At 36.2% G+C, this 19,340-nt stretch overlaps 1 protein-coding gene across 1 annotated transcript; it reads right to left on the bottom strand.

Moving 5' to 3' along the window:
• Window positions 1-546: 546 nt before the first annotated feature.
• On the bottom strand, window positions 547-8,306 carry FGF20 (fibroblast growth factor 20). The gene is made up of 3 exons (XM_037829122.1): window positions 8,027-8,306; window positions 2,613-2,716; window positions 547-792 (listed from the first exon to the last, which is right to left on the bottom strand). Exons 1-3 carry the CDS (start codon window positions 8,304-8,306, stop codon window positions 547-549), a joined length of 630 nt encoding a protein of 209 aa, XP_037685050.1.
• Window positions 8,307-19,340: the final 11,034 nt, after the last annotated feature.

Genomic DNA, 19,340 nt, shown 5'->3' with positions numbered 1-19,340 from the left:
TAATAAATAAATATATTTAATAAATATTTTCAAATTGAAAATGTATAAATAGGTCCATCCTTTAAAAAAAAAAAGTTTCATCTTGGTATGACATGATTTATAGTCCATCACCCAGGTTTGTTTTTAACAAGTAATGTCATAACCTGCAAAAGTCCTACAGGATCCTCAGAATTCATGTAGCAATAATCTTGACCAATTATGTTAATCCATTTCTTCAACATGAAGTATCTACTTTTACTGTAACTTTTAAAGTAAACATAATCCAGAGAGGTGAGGCACCAGCAGCAAACTGGGAAGGGTTTCCCATTATCCAGAGTTAAACCAATTCTCAACTTCAGTCTACTGGTTAGGACTGAGCCAGTATATCTAAGAAAACCTAATCCACTGATAAAGAGTGATCTCGAGATCTTCAAGTTGAAATATTTTGTTTGTTTTTTTCTCAGTATTCTTTCCAAATTTAGTCTCCCAGCTTACTATTTTACCGTGGAAGCTGTGATAAGAAAGAATGGTGGTGGTTTGGTTCTCCTGTATAAATGCTATCACTCTTCAACTGTACATCAGTATGTCCTTGTATAATTCTGGAACTCTTTCAGGATCCACTGGTCTAGGTAGGAAATGCGTAAATTTCTGATGTCTTTTGGACCTGGCACCATCTCTTGGAGTTCCATCTTTGTTAAGTGCCACAAAATACCTGCGGCCAGTGTCTCCATGTTTGTATACGTTGGAGGAATAGGTATTATACCAGTTCTCTTCAAATTGCTCCCGAAAGATGCATTCAGAAGTCAATTTCTCCTGAAAGAGAGAAGGTAACTACTATTAAAAAATAACCTTAAGAGAATTTCCTTAGAAAGGTCTCAACTCTATATTTTTTTACTTCTTTGCTTATAACTATATCTTTGACAAAGAAGGAGAAAGGTTAAATTGTTTTCTCATGGTTTTGTTCCAGTAGAATATGTTATCTGGAATTCTTACTCCCAGGTGGCTTCATCCATCAAATTAGCTCAAAGAACATTATCAAATGTCAATTCCCAATTTTATTTTCAAACACATAATAAATATTCTGAAATTCCCATGATCCATATTATTTCCCTCCTACCACCATCACCACCAAACAGGACTTCAGTTTGTTTGTTTTATCAAGAAATGCAAATATTCCATATATCAAGTCTCCCCTATACCCTTGGAACATTTCAATATCTTGCTAAGATACAAATTCCTAATTCAAGATCACTCTTCCAAGTCATCTATTAGACTTAATTTATTAATTGTTTGTTGATATATTATGCACAATTAACTTTTATCCAGATGTTACTGTTAGCGTAAATGTAGTAAAAGCCCAATGACTTATTGTCTTTTCAACTTGGACTGTACATTGTCTTAAGGGATAGACCACATTTGCTTTATTTATACATGAAGAAGGAAGAAAATGTGTGTGTGTGATTTCATTGTATCTCTAATCTTATGATTATTATCACACACTGAATTATTTCTTTCTTCTGAGGTGACAGAAAGCCTAGAAAGAATAAGTTTTGTCCTTACAAAGGACAAATGTTAATCTATTTTTAAAAGTAGATTTTTATATTATATATATTAAATATGTAATATTTTAAAGTGAAATACTATAATCACTTTTTCTCAGCATATATTAAGACTAGCTGTATATTTTGGTCTCAATTGAGATTTTAAAGAAGGTACTACATAGTGCCAACAGCTACATCATAAAAAAGTAACTTTTTAATGGAAATAGTTAGAGACTTTGAGTTTAAAAGGTATTTGAAATGAGAGGTTGAACGGGAGAGTGGCACACACTTACACCTCATCAATTTTCTTAACATCACAGAAGCTACCATGAAGAAATAAAAAATGTTAACAATGAAAGAGAAATATCTGCATTGTTGATTGTTTCATATTATCCTGTTGGTCTAATTCTTATTTGTTGCTTTGTTCCAAAAAATTATATTGATTAAGATTAATCTGAAAAGTCTACTTTAAACCCCATACATAAAACATTTATAGTAGACCTACAAACGTGCACTTATCCTCAGTGCCAAGTTAAAAATTGCCCAATGCAACTTTGAGTGAGCCCGTGGCTATTGTGCTCATCAAGACTATGGATGTGATGGGACTACTGTGGCTGCCATTTTCTGTTGTTGCTTATAGTACCCTAACATTCCATTCACTTTCTTTCCTATATAGGAAGACTGGCAAGCAAATAATACATTTTTAGCCATGGGAGATGAAAATGGGCAGAGGAAACTTGCATTAGATGAATGCAAAAGTGAAAAGGATCTAACATGGCATGAAAAAATGCCCTCATTTTTCTCTCTCTCTGAGAGGAAAGATCAAAATATGGGGAACTAGAAAGACCCAAGACAGAGGGTAGGAAAAATCTAGGGAACTGAGGCAGTAATGGTTTGGGGTTAAGAAAATAAAAGTGAGTTACTACATTATTGCCCAGACACATGCAAATTTAGCAGGATATAGATTTCTGATTTCTATGTAAGAATATTTTATAGACTTCTTCTAACATGAATTATTAATATATGTTAATTACAAAATAGATAGTCATTATTTCAAGAATTACAATAGTAAGAAAAAATAATAATACATACTGATCCATAGAGTTCTCCTTTATCATTCATTCCAAGGTAAAGACCGCTGTCCACACCTCTAATACTGACCAGTCCCACTGCCACACTGATGAATTCCAGGATGCCTGAGTTTATAAACAAAATAATGATTCATATTTATTAAATGAGCACATAACTAATGGAAATCCAACAGTAGTACCAGTAGACCAATATTGCTAAAAATAACAATATATGTTATTGTTAAACTGAAAAGTGATCTGTGATTGCTTTATTATTATGATCCTCCCATTTAATGAAAAAAAAAAAAAAAAAAGGAAAAACCTGCTGATTGTGGTATAATGTTAAGGATAGGAAACCTTAAACCAGACTGGCCTGGGTTTGAATCCCCAGTTCAGAAACTTACTAGAGAGACTGATGAGGCAAGCCATTTGTCTTCTTTGAATTTCAATTTCCTCATAAGCAAAATGGGTGAAATGCCTCCATGCAGGACAGTGATGAGCACTGACACCTACTAAGCATTCAACAAATGGAAGCTATTGTTATCATAAATGAATATATATTAGAGGTGTTCTTAGTTCCCCATGATTCTATTAGTTAATTATAAACATTTCCTATTAGTTATTTTGGTTTGGTTTGTTTTGTTTCTTAGCAGTACTATATTTTATTATGGTTATGTTTGTGTTTTAAAGTTTTAAAGGACTTTTATTTTTCTCATTTGGTCCTAAAAACAGTTCATAAGATAGATAGGAAAGATATTATCAATTCCTATCTTACAGATAAAGAAACTGAGGCTCAAAAAGGTTTACTGGCCTGCATAGGGACATAATGTTTATAATTGATAGAGCCACTACTTAAACCCACATCTGCTGAGTCCTAAGCCAATGTTTCTACTTCAAGACAGTTTCTTTAGTACAATAAGGCATGCATTTAAATACAGGAGTTTAAAGACCTTATAGATTACATGTTATACTGTTTTTATGTCATATGATCTTTTAAAATAAACTGTATAGCTCAGAGAAGTAGAAGGATTTTATAATTCATTCAACACCATAACTAAATACTAGATTTGGCTATCAATAACTTTCTGCAACTCTTTTCAGTTATTGATAGGTAAACTATATCGAAAATTCTCCACTTAATACACTAGCACACTATAGTAAACCACACACACAACTTTAATGCTTCCCTCTGCATTACCCTTTTCCTTCTGCACACACTAACCTTTGGACTAATGCCTTTGTCTAGTTCTCAGACTCTTTGCTGAAAAAGTACAGGCATACCTTCTATGTTTGGAACTGCCTTCCTCAATAGGTTTCTACCTCCACCCCCTCACCCCATCTTAAGCTCTACAAACAGTATAAATGTGTACATTTTCACATCATTTAGGCCGATTCTTGCTCTGAAGTCACTTCTTCATTATTAAGTTCCCGTTTGGACACGTGATGTTCCCAAGGCCAAGGGAAAGGACAGAATCTGGCTATTTGCTTATACGGAGGGCTCTAAACCGTCCAGAGCTTAATTCAATCTTTGGCAGAAACATAGATTCTTAGGAGGACAAATGAGCTCTTTCAAGCTATTAGGAGATCATATAGAACACCAGTGCTATCAAGGATCTTACAGCAACAATACAAGACTAAATAGTCTAAAGTGGCTTTTAAGAGACAGTGTCTCTAATTGAGAGCCTAGGGCAGAGAGAAGATAAGATATAGCAGAAAGACCCAGACTCCATAGGATAGCCATCATGATGACAAGAGTAGAGGTGGGGAGCAAATGAAATTTAAACTCCCTGCCAAGCTCAATTAGTGATTCCTGTTCGAAACAAAAATATAGGCCCAAAATATAAATGATAGAAGAATGTATATTAATGGAATTTCACTCAGGATATATTAACAAATGTGTAACTACTTTAAGTTGTAATGAATGTTACATTCAAATTGAAAAGTGTACTATGGCTGACATGTAACTTAATTCCCTTTAAGTATCTGATTTACTCTAAGATGCTCTTTTCTTTCAAAGAACAGGAACTAACTGATTAGAACAGGTAATAGAACCAGTTTTCAACGACAGTAAAATACAAGTTTAATATCTATACAAGCTAATTATGTGACAGATCTCATAAAGTATCCATTTTTCTTGGAAAAGTAAATGGTAAACCATCTATACTTTAATTCTCATCTTAAGGTAATGCCATCATCTTGTTAAAAAAAAAAAGCATGTAGTTGTAAAAAGAAAAAAAATTAAATATGTTCTTAGAATATTATATTCAATGGCGTCAACTTGATTACACATCCAAAACCTCATGCATAATTGGGCATAAATAATTTTGCAATGGCTCATGGGGGCTGGTGGGAAAAAGGTGATGTGTTTTTGTGTTCTCCTTAGAGATTTTAGCCACACTTTTAAATTCTGATCCTTTTTCTCCCTGAGGAAATATTATACCACACAGTAATTTGTAATCATTTGATTCTTAAATAAGATTCGACAAGTCTTTCTTATTTATAATATGAGGTGGCAACTAAGCTAATTCCTTTACAAAGAGTAGACATGAAAAACTTTCCTTAAGAGGTAATCACAGATTCTAGATAGATTTTCTAATGCCCAGTGTCCCATAAAAAGACTTGGAGGTACTTTGTCTTTCTGGTATCATTTTCAAAGCCAGCCTTTTTTTTAAATCATAATAAACAGGTGAGTCAACCCACAATGCAACCACATCAGACAAATCTATGGAGAATAGGGGAGAATAAAGGAAAAGGCTTTAAACCAATATGTTTGATCTCGGGCTAAACTTTTTTTAAGGTAATGATTCCATGTTTACATATTAGGTAAAGTATTACTACTGTACTAGCATGCAGAAAAACTATATTATGAATATAGAGCTAACTCAGACAGGAAATTATTTTAACCTCACTGGGAACTTTTTGTTTATATTCTATTAATGTGGGTTTGACATTTAAAAACACAGTTTTCCAATTTTTTATAGCCAATCATGGTCAAATTAGTATAAAATTATCAAAAATGTTATTTACTTTAGCATTTCAAATAGTCATTCTTGGGCTTTTTTGTAATTCTCACCTTAATGACAGAAATCAGTTTAAAAGAAAAATGGCAAAGTAATTTCAAAATTAGTAATTGAAGCACTAGCAAAAGAGGGCAAGCAAAGACATAAGCATTATGCCTGCTGAATATGAAATTTCTTCTCACCTACACTCCCTTGTAATTAATTGGGCTGTGTGAACTATCAAAGGCCACTAGGATGCACTGTAATGCCTCATAATGAGGCTGTTTGCTCCTTTTGGTTACCAGACTAACAAGCAGTTATCCTCCTCTTGTATAACAGTGACTATTTTGTTCAGATACATAGCCTCCCACCATATAGTGACTTAAAATCAGCATAAAATCAGGCTGAATCATCTTTTGCAATTACTAAATATTTATACACTATTTTAGCAATTTGTGCTGGCAAGATAGTAATTCTGATATGCAATATCCTTTCCTAAAGTATAGATTTGAATGCTAGTTGAAAGAATGTTATCAAGTTTACAAATATTTACTGATCTCTTCCTATAGGATCAGTCTTCTAAAAAGACCCAAAGTGGAAGAAACAATCGTTGCCAGTGGTGAGATTACAGTTGAATTACAAATTTCATAAAAACAGAATTTCCAGTGCTACACCAGGTACCATGGGAGGGGGAGAAGCAGAATTTCTACCTGCTCTACTTATAGACATTATCACATTTGTGTCCATTCCTAAATCTTTCTGATAGCTGGAGGATTTCTGTAATTAGTGGAGTGCAGTCATTTTTGAAGGCAAGAGAACTGAGCCACCTGGTGTCAGCAAAGCTCTTTAGAACCAGACTCTCAGCCTTCTCAATTTAAACACCACTTTTAAAAGTGACCCCAGGCTGTCCACTAGGTCATGACACTCTCTGCTCATGGTCAGTGGGAACTTGGAAGAGATCAGTGGAAGCTGCCAACACATGGGTTTTAAAAAGTTAATTTTCTAAGCCTTTAAGTGCTACCAAATGACCACCATATGCCTATTTCTACAGCTAGAATTCCAAATATCCCTCAAACTGAGATTTACAGTTCTCCAAAGTTTTAGTGAGTCCTACAGGTGGAAAAAAAGAATGAGAGTATAAAGACAAAGAGCAAGGACAAGATAAGAGAGGTTGATTTCGAGATGAGATTCTCAAAGAATCCCACTAGCTAAGGAGGAGAAAGGAAAACTAACATCGTGTTGCTACTAAGTAAATGGTATTTTTAAAAAATATAATGTCACAAGTGTGAAGATCAAAATCATTTAAGGTCAATCCTTCAACAATAGGGAAAAGATCCTGGGGCTCATGGGATGTTAGAACTGGAGAGCATCTTGGATTACCGAAGTTAACCCCATCACTAAAGAAAAAAAAAAAAAGTAAGACTCTGGTGAGAAAACTTGCTAGTTACACAGCTAGTTAGGGAGTAATTTACAGTAGGGGCCTTAGGATTTCCCAATCCAGGGTCTAGAACGGACAGTGCCTCAAGAATTATTTCTTTCTTTAACCCCTTCTGCTCCCAGGCCTGCCTGAGGCATTCTGAAACACATCCCTCAGTGTTCCCACCCATATCTTCTTTCTCTTACCCATTTTCTCCTACCTATGGCCAATATCAAGATCGTTGCTTTCGGATTTCACAGTTTCTGGAGTAGCTCGGCTAAAAAACTGAGCATGCTCATTGGCCGAGTATGCCCTTCCGCCCCCCGCCGCGGCCCCACTGCCTTTTATCACCCAAATAGAGAACTTCGGGACCGCAGAGAACTGACCGTAGCGACGGTGCCCAGGGAAAGTTACCTGTTACCGCCTCAGGTGAACATACAGAGTTCTCTAAGTAGACACGATAATAATAGCAACTTATGGAAGAGCAACTCTGAATAGTAGCCACAGGATAATCAGTTGCATAACTGTGGAGCATGTTTAAATGCTTCCTGCTATTAATTTTTGTAAAGTGGACGGTACTGGGGGAAATGTGAGAAGTGGGAGAAAATAATATAAGAATTAAAAAAACAAAAAAACAAAAAACAAAAAACTGCCTGCGAGGTAAGCAGTGCGAGTAAGATGTGATGCCCAGACCCGGCGTCTTGGTCTCCGAGAGGGCAAAAAGGGTAGAGCCCCACCCGCAGGAAGGAGCTTCCGGAGTACCCACCCTTTCTGCTCCTGCCCCCAGAGTCTGGAGCAGCAAACCTGCTGAAGACGGTCGCGGAAAGGGGGCAAGAAACCGCCCCCCTCCGCCCCCTGCCCTGCGCCAGCCCGCTCCTAAGCTCCCAGCCGCGACCAGCACCGGGTGCTCCGGGAGGCTCCCGGCTCGGCGCAGCCCTGACACCTCCCGCAGGCGAAGAGGGAGGCTGACCCGGAGGAAAAGGGAGCCGAGTCCGGGATGGGGGAAATGCCGGTACCTACCGAAGAGGCTGTGGTCTTGCCGGGTGCCCTGCACGCTGCCGTCGGGCAGGATCTGCAGGTGGAAGCCGGTGCGGCAGTAGAGCTGCCTGCGGCGCAGGATGCCGTGCAGGTGCGCCAGCTCTGCCGCCCCGGGGCGGGCGCCCCTCTCCGCCGCGCCCCGGCGCTCTCCCAGCAGAGGCGGCCGCTCCCCGGCAGGAGGCAGCAGGAAGTGTGAGCCCACCTGCTGGCCCAAGCCCTCCAGGCCCCCCAGGAAGCCCCCGACTTCGGCGAAGGGAGCCATGGAGGAGCCGGAGAGAGAAGCGAAGGATCCGGAAAACAAAAGACCCTCAATAACAAGGGTGGCGAGGGGTGCGTGAGGAGGCGGGAGATGGATGGAGAAAAATTATAGCAAAACAAGCGCAAAAAAGTTCACGCCGGGTCACTCCCGTGAGGTCGCTGAATGGACTTGGAACTAAGATAGCAGGGAAGCTTTCACTGCCTTGGAGCGATCTTCTCTCCTTGGGTCGGTGGCTTTGCAGAAACATCTATAGCTGCCGCTGACGATACTGGGGCTGGGGCAGGGGGCTGGGGCTCCAATTCCACAAACTGATCAGATCAGAGTCCTGTGTACATACACACCGAGTATATATTCGGGTCCTCTTGACATACGCTAATCAAGTCCTTTCATGAGCTCTGGGGAGGTTCTGTTTGAAATCTTAAACCGACCTCCTCTCAACACGCTTTTGCTCTTCGGAAGTGACCAAAAGGGACCCTTGGCGGTTCTCTATCCGTGCAGTCGCAAAACTCTTTCCCCTCACTTGGGCAAAGCTAACCAGCAACTTCGGGGAGGCGCTGTCAAGGCCCTTCTTTGGGGTCGTCTTTAGGGGGAACGGTGATGCCCTTTCGGCTGCTGCCGCCCGCCCGTCTTTGATGTGAGAGCTCCTTTGCAGTGATAGATCGCTGTTAAAAGGAGCCCTGGCAGGTATATAGAAGTGGGGAGTGGGAGGGGGGGAACGGGTAGGAGGAGGGAAAGGAGGGAAGAGGAGGAGAATTGAACTCCTTGGGAGCTGCTGGGAGGCTGCAGTGGACAGGTGCAAAGAAAGGTAAGAGAAGGAGAAGGAAAAGGGGCGTTACCTGAGGCTTAGACCTGCCCAGACACACATGAAAAGGAAAATCAAAGCTTTGACAGTTTAACTCACTAATTTTAAAACACTAATAAAATGTACAAGCATTACTCTTTTCTTTTATCATTTAGATTGGGGATTTTCTTTACATAATCAAGGTTAAGCTTGGAACAAACCCCCTCTCCCCAGGTTCTCTTTAAAGTTTATCTTTACTCAAAAGGCACGTGCTATAACCAAGATTGTTTTATATCTACATGGAAGTTTAAAATTGTGTGTTAAGGTCATGGACTTCTAATTAACATAATATAATAACTTATTATAATCATGAATCTAGGGATTAAGAGTAAATCCAAATAGGCTGCAGAGAGATGATTTACATTCTTATATTTTGCCAAGAATAAAAAATTACTATCTGGAATAGTGTCTTGGATGATGAATGGCCTCTGGGGCCCTTATCCAATCCAAAAGCACCTCCTTGTTCTTCCTAGTTGCATTATCTTTAAGGCTAGATTTTTGATTCACATTTCATTTATAAAATCTAAAAACAAGTACACGGACAAGACTGTTGATTTTTTATGTGTTTTGAAACTTGAAAATTACTGTTAGAATTTATGAGTGTCAATGCATATTTGCAAAATAAAGAGCCATTGAAGTAAAGGAGTTACATGCATGCCCAGTTAAATCTTAAAACTTTAGTTTTGTGTCACTGGTTAAATTCAAGATCTTTCCGTTAAAATTTTTCAGTGGCAGAAGAGTTGAGACTCATTTGGCAGATTTATGCTTCCCCTGAGCAAAAAGTTTTAGGGAATCACTAAAGATTAGTTTTTCAATCTTGTTTCATGGTTTGTTCCGTAAAAGCATAGATCTGGGAGATCAAATGGATTTGAGTGGTTTATTTTATTTGCTGAGGATATTTTTGCTGCTTATTGGCAGGTACTTTAAAGTAGGTAAAGTTACACCTTTTCATCACTACGGTCCTAAGTATTGACTCCTGCGCAACCAGTTTATGAGTCCTTAAAGCAAGTGATTTACTGTTGATAGATATGAAATAAAACAAAAACACTGGCTTAAAATAATAAACAGATCACCTTAGAAATGTATATTGCTAAGTCTGTTTTAGAGGTTTTACCAGGTAAATGTCATATTATTTCACCTTTCAAATAACAAAAGTCTGTCTTGTGGTAGGACCCCCAAATCCACCATAATCAAGATTTCAAAGCACATCTGTGTAAACATTATCACATCAGCATAAAACATCAACCAATAAGCTTTTGCTTTGAACCAAATCTTCTTAATTGCAGTGTTAAATCAAAGAAAATTAGATCAAAGTGCTGTGATTCTCACGGTGGGATAACTAAAGTAACCAGTACATACATTGATCACTTGAAGAAGAGATACTTAAAGGTTTAAAACTTAGATCAAGCACCTTTAATGAGGTTTGTTTCAAGATCTCAGTTCTGAGCAACATATAATGCTGTTAGTTATTCCACAATGGATATCTATCATTGTCACCTGCTCCTAGAGGTACTAGTTCAGTCTACAAAATGTTTCCCCACACAAACATTCTCAGTCCTGGCTGTGTTATTTATAGCTTATAGACTGTTTAAATCTCTTATATTACTTATATATGTACTAAGGTATGGAGAACTTTTCATGCATAGTCACCAAAGCCCAAATACTTTGATGATAGAACTGACTTTTTGTAAAACTTCAGTATTTTCCTGTGCATTGTCTTATTTGATCATCACAATAACCCTACTTTACACAATAATATCTCTCACTTTATAGCGAATTTTCCTGGATTTTAGTTGAAGGTTCAGTCCAGAGTCCTACATCCAGTGCAATTTTCTTAAACTTTCTCTAAATGCCTCTGCTTCTTTTTTTTTTTTTTAGAATGAGGGTAAGCTCACCTCTGCCTGACTCACTAAGCCTACCTAGGGTTGCTATGAGACTTAAATGTGAAAATACATAGGAGAGTAGTTTTAAAACTATAAAGTTTTGTGTGCATATAAGTTGCTAAATACTTCCAGTTGTTGGGAAAATAACTTTTGCTTTATAATTTAGCAAATTTAATTGGTTTGAAATACAAAATAAGTTTTTCCCCCAACCTGAGCCTTTAATGTCTACGTTTTGAATAGTGCTTAATGCCATTTTATAAAGGATCAGAATAGAAACAAAAAGATAAGGATTTCTTTTGTTTGCTCTAGTCATGTGACAGGAAAAGATAACACTAAAGTTTTTTTTTTTTTTTGCACATGCTGTGATGATATCATGGGAAGTTAAATAATTTTGAAGAGTGTTTTACAAGAGCACATTATTCAACTTTTAAGTATACACTGCAATCTAATCAACTTTACCTATACTTCCTAGAGACCACACTTGCCATGCTGTTATACAAATATGTGGTACAATTTCTACTTCCACAAAAAGTAGTTACAGTTTTCCAGACCATGTAATTCCCATATGGTTTTTCAGCCAGCACATTGTCATGAACCTTAGCTTTTTTACACATGAGAAATGGGTTATTACCTTTGATGCTTCTGCCTGTGGTTAACTTGAAGAAAAAGGAAAAGAACTGATTTTAAAGCCATGACTTACATCTCCAATTAAATAAAAAAGTTTGCACACCATTATTCATTGCAGCCTTATTTCTAATTGCAAAATATTGGTGACAAGAATAAATGTCCATACATAGGAAAGGGTTGAATAATTATGGTACATTCACCAGTGTAGCATTAGACAGCTGAAAACAAGAATGAGAAGGACCTCTATGAATTAATATGGAGTGCTTCCTGGATATATTGTTAAACAAAAGAGTAAAGTGCAAAAAGAGTATATACAGTATGTGACCTTTTGTGCAAGAAAGGACAATAAGAAAATTCTACATGTTTATACTTATTTTTTTAAAAAAATAAACACAGGAAGGGTAAATCAGAAGCTAATGAAATTGGTTACTTGCAGAGGACGGGTGGGGAAGGAGTAGAAGGATAAGGGAGTGATGCTTCTCTGAAAAGAACTTTTTATTGAGTTTTGACTTTTGGGTAACATTAATATTTTGCATTTTATAAAAAAAGTCAAATAAAATCAACAAGGATTGGGGGAGGAAATGGAATAAAACAAGGAAGAAATGAACTTAACCATATTTAAGTCAATAACATACCCACACAGGAGGGAGTAATATATATATTTTACTTTGATGTAAAATACTTCCACACACACACACATAAATATATATATATTTAAATAACCTAAGTAACTTTTAAATGCTATTCTTTGACTATATAATCATGGTCTAAAGAAAAAAAATACATAAACAAAAATTGAATTTTAGTTAGAAAGATTGTTTTTTTCAGTTAGACTAGTGTATTGTAGTATTGAGCAAATGAGTAAATATATTGAGACTAATGGGAGCCAGGTGTTTCACTGTTACAAAAGAGAGTTACAAATATGGGAAGAGAGAAGACTAGAAAGAACCCTGTGCGACTGAATTGGAATTGCAGATAGTATTAACTCATGATGTATGTGTCTCTCTTAGTTCTGTCCACAAAAGGGCCATGAAGCAAAGACGGCTGGGACAATGAGCACACCTAGTGCCTAGATCTTGGCTTCTAAATTTGGTCACCCTAAAATGACCCAGGGATACTTGGAGAAATGACTGGTTCCAGGGCTGGGGCATCTTTTCGTTCAGAAGGTAAGGAAGTACTTGAAAAATGAGAATGACAATGTCAAAGAGATGCAGGCCAAATCCGGGACAATTTGAGCATCAAATAAGTAACGATAGGAACAAGATTTATGGAATAAAATAAGAACCTATGAGTGCATAAAGGTTAAATAACCAACCAAACAAATAAGTAAAAAGAGAAGGGAAAGCTCTTCCTTGTGATAGAATACCAAAGAAAAAAATATCGAAGGATTGATGGAATTAGAATATGACCACTTTGTATTCATCAAAGTAATAACTGATCCAGGCAAAATCATAAATGGAAGCTTAAAACTACTAAGTAAAAGTTCGATGAAGGCGGGCTATTTACATAGCCTCGAAGTATTCCCTCACAAATTGTTGCTCATTCACGAAGAGAAAATAGTAACATTTTAGTGGATTAACCTTGTGAATATCATCTTAACCAGGTAATAAAAGTAACTGACAAGAATGGGACAAACCAACATCATGTGCCTCTTGATGCACTGGAAATGCCATAACATTTATGTGAGGTTACTATCAAAAATGCATAAGCTGAATCTAATCATGAGGAAACATCCCCAATTGAGAGACATTCTACAAAATAACTGGCCTATACCCTTCGAAAATATCAAAGTCAAGAAAGACGACCAAAGGTTGAGGAAATGCTTCAGATTAAAGGAAACCAAAGGTGATATGTGATCTGGATATGGAGACTGAACCAGAAAAAAGAAAAAGGAAAAATTTGAATATAGACTGTGAATTAGATAATAATATTATATCTATGTTAAATTTCCTTATTTTGTCAGCTATACTGTGGTTATGTAAGAAAACATCTTAGGCACACAAAGTGAAGTTTTATGGATAAAGAGGCATGATGTCGGTAAAACTATTCTCAAATGGTTCAGAAAAAAAATATATATATATATACACCTATCTACAGAAACACAGAGAGAGAAAACAGATGATAAAAAAGGTGGGGTAAAATGCTAACAATTGATGAATCTGTGTAAAGGGTATGTGAAGTTCTTTGTACTATTCTTGTAACCTTTCTATAAGTATGAAATTACATTAAAATAAAAGGTTTTTTAAATGTAAATTTTAAAAAGGCACAACTTAGATTTAGAAGCATTTTCATTACAGGAGAGAAATCTAAATTCAACAGCTATTATGTCGGGTAATTAAGACAAATCAGAGTCCCTGAATTTGAAAGATTTGCATGAAGGTTTCCCAGTCTGCACAAAATCCCATACTCTACCAGGACAACAGGTTAGATATTTCTGTGGATCATACTGAGCATGTGCGGAAAAATAAATATTATATTATTGATTGTCCATTAAATCACATAATTTGGGGTAGGGTGAAAAAATGTCACAAATTGAACATCTTAGTTATTGCCAAATTTGTTCAGCTACTCAAATGCAGTCCCACTTCCTGCCCAACCTGCCACAAACAGCAGCAAGTGTAGTTCCACATAGTTCAGTTTTTTATTTTTTATTTTTTCCTTCCCTAACTCAGCTTGCTAGATATGAGCAGGATGGTGCCATTCACCAGTTATGAGATATTGGAAAAATTACATTACCTTCCTGAAACTCAATTTTTTCCATTATAAAATAGGGATAACAGAGTGTGTTCTATCCAGTTTGCAGAAGTGTTGTAGGAATTATATGAATACATGCACATGACAATCCAGAAGTGCAAAATCTAAGTGGTTAATTTAATGGTGAAATTCATTTTAAGTTTTCCCTGAGTTCTGCTGCAAGTTGCAAGATGATAAAGATGGTTTGTGAGGTTTATGGAACCATCTAAATTAATAATGCTCCTTATTTGATGAACAGTAGAAATAATTTTTATGCTTCCTGCTATATAAAGTTTAATTAATAGTGTTTTGAAATGGGTCTGAAAGAATTAAATTACTTCTAAAATAAACACTTTTGGAAATAGCCCATTTCACAACATCTGACTAAATACACAACATTCATTAGCAGTTAACATTTTATGTCATTATCATTTGACTATGTCATAAAATTACAATTGGAAGTAGTTTATATTTTTCATCTCATGGAAGAGACTTTGCCAAACACCTTCATTTTATGGATGAGGAAGATGAATTTTGGAGACATTCAACCCAGTTCATGGAAAACTGTAATATAAATTAAAATATTTCACTTTCGACTCCAATGGTGTTCCCACCAATTATACTGCAAATACCCAAATAGTAATAAAAGTTATTTCTCTAGAGCAACTGAAGTTTCCATTTTAAAAAAATGGTTCAATTTGACAGCATTGCTGGTACACATTACTTTACTGGTTTGCTCCCTAGACTCAGCATTTCAACAATGGATTAAGAAAAATAATCATGATTGGCATTTTTTCATGGCATTATTACCTCTTTACTATGAATGTATCCACAGATGTCACTAAGCCTCTTTTTTTTAGTTTCACCATTTTCAAAGTGAAGAAATATTTTAAATTAAATATACTTCATCCTTCTGAAGGATAATGCCATTTAAACACTAGAGGCCTATTATCACTATAAATTTTTAATTAAATCATCACTACTCAAGTAAATTGCATTTTCTGAGGGCATAGACTTGTCATAAAAATTCTAATTTTAAAGTGACACTCTTCTAAATAAAGAATCTATTCATAAAATTTAGGAATGCAGTTAATTCTTAAAATTAATGAATATGTTAATTGTCTCCCTAGAATTAGCTAGAAATTAAAAAAAAAACCATTATAAGAATGGAGATACAAATGCTTAATGTGTCTCAGTATCAATAGTATACATAAATGACATCCCCTATAAAAGTCAGAAAGTGGAATAGTGATTTATTAAACTACCTTGCAATTCCATATCTTTAAAGCGAAGTAAAGTGAAAAGAGTAACCAAAGGCTTATTGACCCATTTCTGTCCCCTAGTTAGAGACCAAAGATAACTTAGTCCTGTATGTGGGGAGCTAGAGCCTAAGCCCAGGCAAAAAACTGCAAAAATTTAGCCAGGTTAATGCTGGAGCAGAAGGGATGAGCCTTCAACTCCGTAGGGAAGAAAGCTGAGAGAAAGGAAATAGGTAGAGGACTAGAGACTAGAAAGGCTTTCTTTAAATTGCAGTTATACTCAATTTAGGAAGATACAAATAGCTCTCTCTAATGGCCTCTTCTGGAAGAAGAAAGATTAGCACATGGTAGCTGAGTAGTGCCTCTGTTTAGCAAAGCATAGCGGGGCTAGAGCCAGCTGTGTAAGTGACACATTGTGCCACCTCCTACTTGCCCTGAAGGCAGGTTACAGTGTTCGGTAAGACAAACTTCAATTACATTGCTGGACTTTAAGAATACAGTTCATAATTAGAACAGTTACTGAAATGTGTCACATTTACAGGTAGTCTGGCTTGAATGGTTTTTTAAAATTAAATTCAGTTTCATTGAGATATATTCACATACCATACAATCATCCATGGTGTACTATCAACTGTTGTTCATAGTATCATCACGTAGTTGTGCTTCCGTCATCCCAATCTATTTGTGAACATTTTGCTTACACCAGAAAGAATAAGAATAAAAAATAAAAATAAAAAAGAACACCCAAATCATCCCCCCCATCCCACCCTATTTTCCGTTTAGTTTTTGTTCCCATTTTTCTACTCATCCATCCATATACTGGATAAAGGGAGTGTGATCTACAAGGTTTTCACAATCACACTGTCACCCCTTGTAAGCTACATTGTTATACAATTGTCTTCAAGAGTCAAGGCTACTGGGTTGGAGTTTGATAGTTTGAATGTTATCTTAAGGAGAAACACATTCATTACTGTAGTCTTTAAACAAGAATTTAAGCTCCACGTGAACTGGGATCTATTTCGTTCATTAATGTATATCAAACACCTAGAACAGGACCTGGCATATTTTAAGCACTCGATTAATGTCTGTAGACTGACTGATATGCACTTTAAGACTTTGTTTTTTGGAAACCTGGCCTACTTGCTTTGATTTTGAATTCAGTTTTATATTTTTCCTAAGAATGGCTCTAATTCATAGAACATGTACTCGAAGAGGTAAAGTTTTATTTGACTCTTGGAAAACATGTACATAACAAAAGATATCGTAAATATGATAACCACAGGGATAAAGCTGTGTTATCCCACTGAAAGGACAGTCTCTGTCCCAGTGGCCGAATGGTTGCCAGCCTCTCCTGGGGTCAGCCACTAGAGGACAGTGTGGTCATATATGCAGCCAGGCCCCTGTTACAGCCAAGAGGGACCATGATAGACAGGCAAGAATGCTGCCAAGTTTCACTTCTCCAGCTTCTAGTCATACTGTTAAGTAAATCCTTCATGCAATTCCCATTTCAAACATGAAAAAGTCAGGCACAGTTATAAGGAATGTCACTGGCAAAGAAATAGATAAGAAAAATTGTAAAAATGTCAATAATCTTGATGAGGAATAAAGTGCAGATCAGCAGATAACTATGCAGCTGTCAGGACACTGTGAAAGTGTTGACGCTGAAAATATTTGACTCCAGCTATTACTGTGAACAAGGCTATAAGTTTCTCCCTGGCAGCGAAATTGTAAAATGAGTTCAAGGACAAGGACCTGAGTCAAGTCAATGAAATGGCAAGGAATGGATTTGGAGTAATTGCTGCCAGACAAAAGAAACAAAAAGAGCAGTTCTTCTTTGAGAATTGCACCATCCATAAAAGTACCTTTACTAAAACTCACAGGAAGACCCGATCACAACAACCTCTTTGTGAATTTTTTAAAAATAAGATATGAAAGGTTCAGACCGCAGCCTTGTGTGACCAATCTCAGTAAACTCAGACCCACTATATTTTCTCAAAGTTACCAATATAATAAATTACAATCTTATTTTACCCTAGTAGATTATCCACTTGGTTTTCTGAATTTTGAGCAATAATTTCATTCATATCTGTTTATTATCCTGAAGAAAGAAATTCTATTCTTGGGTAATTTTATTAAATCAAATATTTGTTATTCATTCAAAGAATATCTAAGTTCTTACTACATAGCAGTCACTATCTGTTTGTTAAAAGGCAAACTGCAATTCCTATCCTCCTGAAGTCTACACTCTAGCTGGGAAAGATCAGCAAGTAGACAAGCTTTCAACTTACTTTGTTGAAAGTAAGTAGTAGGGTAGACCAAACCAGTCCTTGGTAACGGGGAGGCATTTCTGAAGAAGTTGCAAATGAGCAAAGTCCAGTTAGGGAGTACCAGAGAAAGGAGAGGAAAGCAGACATAAGCCAGATCAGGAAATTTCTCCTGTCAAAGCATACTCCATGCAGTTTCCTCTTCTCCAAAACACAGACCTTACACTAGATTCCCTCTATGGTCCCATTCAACCCTAACATTTTATGATTCTCTATTCAAATTTAAAGGTAAAATTTAATAGGAAAATAGAATTCAGTAAATTTTTATAAACTAATTTCAGAAACCTATCTCTTCAAATTACTTAAATTCTTCCTCCTTTAAAATCAAATCTTTAAAAAAGATAGGGCAGGTTGTAACTATGGGACACAAATATCGATATTTTACCAAAAGAAATATACAAATAAAGATAAGTTTATATATTCATGAGCTGGCAAATTCTAAAGTTATCTTAAACATGACAATATTTCTGTAGATGTACCTGCAAGTTCCCATTATTATATAAATGCTATATAATTTATGAGTTTTGACTCTAACATAATCTTGCAGCATTTATAAACTGTTTTGCAAATATAACATTTTAAAAATAAAGTCACATTTAAAACTCAGCTGAATTTCAATACAAAGTCATGTAGTTGTCAATTACCACTTTTAGTACCTCTATCCAAAGGCTCTACTTCTACATCTCCAATTGCCTGGCAGTCTCTTCTACTTGGATATCTGAGTCCTTCCTAATTATCAGAAAAAGGTTATAAGAAAATTTAATCATAATATACAGACTGGAAATAAGAACAAAGGAACATTCAAACCATGTTCCAAAATCCATTTCTCATTTGTTTCCACTTTTAAAAGACTTAAAAAGATAAAATGCTCTATTAGTTCAACTTTCAGCTCTTCCTTCTTCATCCAGTTCATTTCCAGTTGAGAAAGCAACTGGTTTGGACAATGACCCTGAGTTTCATATACTGATTCAATCATTGTTTGGTGTTCCTCTTTATTTAAAATTTACTTTAGGGAAGAATTCTTCACAGGCACATAGGTGTTCAATAAGCTTAACTAAGTCGGTGTCACGTTTATATTTAGCTATAGCCAAGAGTTCAGTGATTAATTCTAGCCATTATAGAACACAGGTCTCCATTACATAGATTTTGATCAAAGCATGTGCCCTGAAACTAATACTAAACACAATAAAATCCCAACCAAACATGGTTTCCTTGTATAACACTAAGATGGAAGGAAAGACTCCTTATTCTGGAGTATTCAAGGAGACCCATGCACCTGCATGATGATGTTAGAGTAGCTCATTTAGTGGTTTTCTATAAAGTCTTATCATCTAGTGAAAGGTTCATTTCATTTCCCTTGATGTGGCTGT

This window comes from Choloepus didactylus, chromosome 3 (assembly GCF_015220235.1).
Source record: "Choloepus didactylus isolate mChoDid1 chromosome 3, mChoDid1.pri, whole genome shotgun sequence".
Taxonomy (NCBI): Eukaryota; Metazoa; Chordata; class Mammalia; order Pilosa; family Megalonychidae; genus Choloepus; species Choloepus didactylus.
Note: the sequence above shows the minus strand (reverse complement) of the source record. Positions and strands in the feature narration are given on the sequence as shown.

What these genes read in the sequence shown, in the direction of transcription:
- FGF20 (XM_037829122.1), bottom strand. Translation starts at nt 8,306, where the DNA reads ATGGCTCCCTTCGCCGAAGTCGGGGGCTTCCTGGGGGGCCTGGAGGGC. An exon ending in GCAAGACCACAGCCTCTTCG is followed by an intron (nt 2,717 to 8,026) that starts GTAGGTACCGGC and finishes TTATAAACTCAG; the next exon opens with GCATCCTGGAATTCATCAGT. An exon ending in AAGGAGAACTCTATGGATCA is followed by an intron (nt 793 to 2,612) that starts GTATGTATTATT and finishes TCTCTCTTTCAG; the next exon opens with GAGAAATTGACTTCTGAATG.